Genomic DNA, 7,051 nt, shown 5'->3' on the forward strand with positions numbered 1-7,051 from the left:
CTTCACGAATCAGACTTTCCGTTGCACATCAGCGTTAGCAGGGTAAAACGGCATTTTCGCAACGGCAGTACTGCCCTACGGCCCTAGTGACAACAAGGCAGGAGTCATCATTTCGGCAGCTCTGAGCAACACGTTCATTCAACATTCTCTCTCGATCAGCCTCTGGAGATCGCTTCGAAGCCCGCAATGAATCCATCCGGATAAGTGCTCTGCCAGTCTAGCTTTCATAAGTGCTCTACGTCAAATCCAATAATGCTCGTTCAGTTAATCCTTGTGCTACCAGTCTCCTACTGTATACGTGCGGCTACGAAGTATATATGTGAGAGAACTTGCAAGGGCTAGAATGAGTTCAGATGAATGATCAATCGTAAACCCGCTGTGCACGTGACCCTGACCCTGCATGCGTCATGCATCACCTCTACCTCTAGTATGTAACAAACAATGCTGCTATCTGAACGCGCAGATGGAATCGCATTACGTACGTGCTCCCATATGCATGATGACTTGATGAGCCAGCCCCTAAAAAAATGATGAGCATAAGGAGTGGAGTAGAGTTGACAGCATCATAATTTTGATTTGCCTTGGGTGATTGACGTTACAATCTACTCTGTTCGATGCTCATGTGCAGTGACCTCACAGGTCACACGCAGCAGTCACTACGTTACAATCTACTCTGTTCGACCGAATTAATTTCGACAGGAGAAAGCTCGACCGTCAGCAGGACCAAGTCTTTTCGCTCCCGCCATAATTAAGAGCGGTGTCATGTCCATGGTCATAGCGCCATCCATGGCGAGCTACACGTAGTACTACAGCGGTCTACAATTAATGAATCCCCCGCAAATAATGAACACGCATCGTCATGTAAGCACATCCATGAGAGCGAGCGATGGGTGCATGATTCCGCAGTCCCGGGGGGCGGGGCCCCGCCCTGGTACAGTACCGCGCAACTGCATTATTTATGCGTTGACAAAAGCAAAGCTTGTACACCCGCTCACGCCCTCGCCGGCCCGCGAACACATACTACTACGCCCGAACGCCGGCCGTCGCGTCGCCGTCGCCGGTCCTCTAATCATACGTGATAATCTAACAACCTTAAAAGGACCCTTTCGTTTCCTTTCCCGCCAGGCGGACCCGATCAATTAATGTGCCCCTTCTATTCCTTCCCCGCGGAAGCAGCAGCGTAAGCTGACTCTGCACCAACAGAGAGATGAGAAAGATCAATACTCCCTGCGGCTTTACGGTCTAAGAGCATCTACAACCACATGTGGCAAGTCCGGCCTCTCAAACGCCGGCGGACGCATCCGCGTGCAGTGGTCGGACTCACCTTAAATTTTAATTGTTGCATCCGGACATCTCATACTCGATTCTTGTATCCATACAAAGACAGCAAAAGAAAGTAAAACCTACGTACTACGTCGATGTTCGTGCCCGGCTCCGGCAGCAGGGGCGACAGCTGCAGCTCCGTCGCCTCCGGGTGCTTCGCTCCGGTCTCCTCCGCCTCTATCTCCGCGTCGAGTTCGGCGAAGTGCGCATCGGACTCCGCCTGCTCCCGCCGGAGGAATGCCCGGTTGGCCTCCACATAGGTCTCATCCTAGATGGACTCCAGAATGGCCTGCTGCTCGGCCATCTCGTCGGACTGGGCGACACCAAACTCCGCCTCCACCTGCTCCATGTTGAAGGCCGGCAGCTGCTGGTCCGGCTCCTCCGGCTCTTTCGCCTCCTTCACCTCCATCAGAGCCATCTCCTCCTCCTCCTCTTCCCCCGACTCCTCCTCCTCCTCCTCCGGCTCTGGCGAGTTCTGAGGCAGGCAAGCAGCAATGCGCGCGGCGCGCGCGGCTGGCCTCGCCCGGATCTCCCGCTGGATCTCGTAGCGGCGCTCCGACGTCAGCATGACGTAGTAGGTGATCTTGCTTCGGACCATGGCGGAGTGCCAGAGCATGGGCACAACGTCCGATCGTGGGCAGAGCGCCGGAGCGGGAGAGGAAGGAGGTGGATAGGCTCGGACTGGCGGCACGAAGGGGGGAGGGGATGGGTTAGGGTTGCGGGAAGTCGGCCGGCTTAAATAGCCGGATTTGGTCTTGGGCGGCGAGCCGGAGTAGCGCCACATGGCGTTCACACCGCAGTGACGGATGCGTCGTCCGTCGGACCGCCGTGTTTCCGGGCGTTTCTGCATGGGACCCTGCCGTCAGACCGACGTGGCGGGCGTGCCCGGACGCCCTCATATCCGCCCCATATTTGGACTGGATATGGGGGATGCCGGTCAGCCCGGGCGTTTGAGGCCCGTTTAAGGAGCCCGCCTGGGTAAAAAAACGTGACCGGGCCGCCCGCCCGGGCGCTCCCATATCCGCCCCATATTTGGGCTGGATATGGGGGTTGCTGGTCAGCCCGACCTTTTGAGACCCGTTTAAGGAGCCTGTCTGGGTAAAAAAACGTGACCGAACAGTGACCGTGCCGCCCGCCTGGGTGTATGACACTAGTACAAAACAGGGCTTTCATTCGGGACAGATAAGTCCATTAGTCCCGGTTCAGTCATGAACCGGGACTAATGTGAGCATTGGTCCCGGTTCATGCGGTAAAGGCATTAGTCCTGGTTCAAATGAGACCTTTAGTCCCGGTTGGTGCCACGAACCGGGACTAAAGAAGGCGATGCCCATTAGTACCGGTTCGTGGCACGAACCGGTACTAAAGGTTAGACCTTTAGTACCGGTTCGTGCCACGAACCGGTACTAATGGGGTTTGAGGCATTACTACCGGTTCGTGGCACGAACTGGTACTAAAGGTCCCATTTTCAAACTCTACCCCCCTCCCCCTGTGGATCGCCTTTTCAGTTTTATAAAAAGCAAAAGAAAATGATAAAAAATTCAAAAATTAAAATCCTTCGAGATGTAGTTATGTTACTACATCTACTAGTTAGGAAAATTTAAAAACTTAAATTTGGACATGTTTTGCAAAAAGTATAGGGAAAATGTAAAACGGCTATAACTTTTGCATACTATGTCAGAAAAAACATATAATATATCAAAATGTTCAGCACGAAAATCCGCATCCGATTTTGACCGCCTATGGCCTGTTTGCAAATTTTTAGAATCCTCAAATTCTAAAAGGAAAAAAGTTATGCTCAAATTTCAGTTTTTTTTATTTTTTGTTAAATCTGGTCAAATATGGTCCAACTACTTATTCAAGAAGTATTAGTGTTATTAAATAATTATTCAAGAATATTAGTGTTACTAAATAATTATTTCAGTTTTTTTGAATTTTGGTCAAATCTGGTCAAACTATGGTCAAACTGTGGTCAGACTGTGATCAAACTACTTATTCAATAAATATTAGTGTTACTAAATAATTATTGTTTTTTAGAACAATAATTTCAAACTCAAACAGTGAAATGTGTGACTTCATGCTCAAGCTAAATTCATGAGGGTTAATATGATTGACATCTTACTATTGTCAGGAAAACAACAAGTGTAGACTTGGAAATGAGGAAGAATAGAACCCGAAAGTTAAGTGTGCTCAGGCTGGAGTAGTGAGAGGATGGGTGACCGTGATGAGGGTTGATTAGATATTATAGGTTAAAATAATTCAGAAATTTGAAAATAAAAAAAAATTCAATTTTTTTTTCAAAAAAATATCATAAAATTCCCTTTAGTACCGGTTGGTGTTATCAACCGGGATTAAAGGTGGACCTCCAGGCAGTGGCCACGTGGACGGCCTTTAGTCCCGATTCGTGTAAGAACCGGGACTAAAGGGGTGAGGCTTTAGTAACGACCCTCTAGTCCCGGTTCCCTTATGAACCGGGACAATAGGCCCTTTTTCTACTATAGTGTGAGGTGGGTTTGTGAGGGACGGGAGTCGTTGCGGTCTTTTCTTTGCTCGACGAAACGTTTTCTTTCACTTCGCGGTAGCAGCTCGCCGGCCGTAAATAACTTAAACTCCAACTTTTTCGATTTCTAGGATCCATGAAACACCAGCTCCCAGTCTTTGTACCATGACTCGTCTCAGATCCCGGAGCTAGCTTCCTGAAGCCAGGTCGTTCGGGACATTTCCGCTTGTGGATTCGAAAGAAGCTGGAAGCTGGGCAGTTGCCTAACAGGCCCTATACTCTTATCCTGTGGGGACCAGCAATATTTTTAGATTGAATTTCCAGGATCAGCACCGTAACCTGAGTGCACACTTCCTTCTGATTTAATAATCTTTTGAACTGTACAAAAGAAAAGACGTTGAGAATAAACAGCGCGAGCTTAATGTATTGGTGGCGTGCCACGTGGGAGGACTCCACGTCATGACTTGCGGGGGGTGGAAATGGGCTAGCTTGCGAGGCTGGGGCTCCTGGGTGGATCGTCAGCGGCGCGGTTCTTGTGGCACAAGCATGCATGGCAGCATGTCGATCCGTCGCGTTGGAATCTTCCACATAAGCAGGCTAGCTAGCTAAGCTAAGCTAAGGTAAGCAGCACGCCGGCCCACACGGGGCGAGGGCCGGGATACCGGGACAGCGACCGAGCCGGCAGCCGCTGCGGAGCTTGCTGCTGTCAAGTGTAGTTAAGCGGAAAGAGCTGGCTAGGGCACCGCTTTCCGGCCTCCCCCACCTCCACTGTTCCCTGACACGATATGGATATATCGAGTTGTCTCTCTTCCGTCGGCTCCGTCCCCGCTATATAAAGAGCCGGTCGATCCAAGCCATCCGGCCACTCCCATGGTGTGTAGCTCAGGGTTGCTTCTTCCGGCTAGCTAGCTCCCCGGCCGTGGTTAAGACTTGGGTTCCAAGCTAGCTAGCCGCAGGCCAGTTAATAGGCTGCTTGTCCGGCTGCCGGGAGGATAGGTTGTTGGTCAGGTGGGCTGCGTAGACGGACGGAGAGAGCAGGAGGGATGGGGCTGAGGGAGATAGAGTCTACATTGCCGCCGGGGTTCAGGTTCTACCCCAGCGACCAGGAGCTCGTCTGCCACTACCTCTACAAGAAGGTGACCAACGAGCGCGCCTCGCAGGGCACGCTCGTCGAGGTCGACCTCCACGCGCGCGAGCCATGGGAGCTTCCTGGTGAGTCCACTACCTCCTTCCTCGCTAGGTTCATCTCTCTGGTTTCGGTCGATTCCTCTTGCCATGTCCCGTTCCCGCCTGCTGTTCTTCCGGCTGTGTTCATTAGATCGATGCATGCTAGCTGCTGTGCAAGGAAAAGAGTTCTTACTATAGTTGCTAGCCTAAGAGTATCGAGCCATCCAAGTGATTACGAGCATGACCTTCGTTCCGGAGTATGGCTGAGATTAGCATGGCCTTTGTTGAAGATATGCAACAATTATATCTCGGTCATAATAATGAAGAAGCAAAAAAGGATTTACTGACCAATCATCCTTGTGAGTATTTTTGTCCCGTTTAGTAGCTTAACCCGCTAGCCAAGGTCCCATATATGCTCATTAATCAATGAGCATGGAATAATCCACGATAATCACTTGCCAATAATGCATTAACTGATCAGAACGCGCAGTGCTGTCCTCGTGAACGTCTCGATGACGACGTCCTCCGGTCCTGTCCACTTCCTCGCAACGTCACATGCGTAATAGTCACATTTCGGATTTCCGTTTCTTCGGTTTCCTCATTCATCATAGGAAAAGAGCAGTGTTTCGCTTTCCGGTAATCAATTTTACGCTTTTAGTACGTATGCTCCCATCATTTTGCAAGTTGCAGCTACGGTTTGTGAGGCCCGGTATATATCGGGTTTTCACTGACACTGTTAATTAATTGATTGTGCTTTGGGCGCTCACAGACGTGGCGAAGCTCACGGCTAGCGAGTGGTACTTCTTCAGCTTCAGGGACCGTAAGTACGCCACGGGGTCGCGCACCAACCGCGCCACCAAGACCGGCTACTGGAAGGCCACCGGGAAGGACCGCGAGGTGCGCAGCCCGGCCACGCGCGCCGTCGTCGGCATGAGGAAGACGCTGGTCTTCTACCAGGGCCGCGCCCCCAACGGCAGCAAAACCAGCTGGGTCATGCACGAGTTCCGCCTCGACTCGCCGCACCTGCCACCAAGGGTACGTATCACTTGTCGTACTCTTCAGGTTTACCTCCTCTTCGCAATTGCATCGGCCGGCGTTTCTAACCTGGATGCAATTCTGCAGGAGGACTGGGTGCTCTGCAGGGTGTTCCAGAAGCAGAAACTGGACGGCGAGCAAGACAACGCCCGCTCCTCCTCGCCGACCTTCGCCCGCTCGTCGCAGGTGGCGCAGGAGCTGCCCGTGATGGACGCGAGCGGCGACCAGATGATGGGCTCGGGCGCCGCCGGCTTCGTGGCGCCACGGCAGGAGGAGTTGATCTGTGGCCCCAACCCGTTGATGAACGCGGCGATGTGGCAGCAATACAACTCGCTGCTTCTTGACCAGTACCCGCAGGAAGAGATGGCGGGCAGCTCGCCGATGATGGCCACAGGAGGAGCGGGAGATGAGTGCGGATTCTTCTTCGACTCGGGGTTCGAGGACACGGCTACCCTTGGAACCATGAGGTTCCCCCAAGCGTGGAGCTGATGCCGGCCGGTCGTGCGCGCGTGCCCAGTGATCGTTGTGTATACGTTGTGAAGGAAAAACTAGCGATTGAATTATTTAATTCCATTGGTACTGTAGGTATAGTGTGTGAGGTCGTTTATATAGATTTGTAAAGGATCGAGTATGTACGTGCTTGCATGAGATGGTTTCGTTTGGTCGTTTCCGCCCTTTGAATGATGCCATGTATTGCAATCAGAAAACTCATATGTAAATTAGTACAGCACAGTTCAGATTTCAGTACACACTACACAGGAAACATCATTGCGTTGTTCCTAGAGAAGATACTCCCTCCGTCCGGAAATATTTGTCATCAAAATGTACAAAAAGGGATGTATCTAGAACTAAAATACATCTAAATACGTCCCCTTTTATTTATTTTGATGACAAGTATTTTCGGACGGAGGGAGTACAATACTAGTGTTCTTTTCTTTTTCTTTTTGGAACTGGAGACACTCTTCCGCTGTAAAACTGTGTTCCTGTTGAAAAACCTCCATGCATGCTCCTAGTAAATGCACTGGGTGT

At 51.1% G+C, this 7,051-nt stretch overlaps 1 protein-coding gene across 1 annotated transcript; it reads left to right on the top strand.

The window, feature by feature from the left end:
• Nucleotides 1-4,604: 4,604 nt before the first annotated feature.
• LOC119365005 (protein CUP-SHAPED COTYLEDON 1-like) lies at nucleotides 4,605-6,790 on the top strand. The gene is made up of 3 exons (XM_037630583.1): nucleotides 4,605-5,032; nucleotides 5,757-6,022; nucleotides 6,110-6,790. Exons 1-3 carry the CDS (start codon nucleotides 4,864-4,866, stop codon nucleotides 6,509-6,511), a joined length of 837 nt encoding a protein of 278 aa, XP_037486480.1. The 5' UTR covers nucleotides 4,605-4,863; the 3' UTR covers nucleotides 6,512-6,790.
• Nucleotides 6,791-7,051: the final 261 nt, after the last annotated feature.

The sequence above is a fragment of the Triticum dicoccoides genome, chromosome 2B (genome assembly GCF_002162155.2).
Source record: "Triticum dicoccoides isolate Atlit2015 ecotype Zavitan chromosome 2B, WEW_v2.0, whole genome shotgun sequence".
NCBI lineage: Eukaryota > Viridiplantae > Streptophyta > Magnoliopsida > Poales > Poaceae > Triticum > Triticum dicoccoides.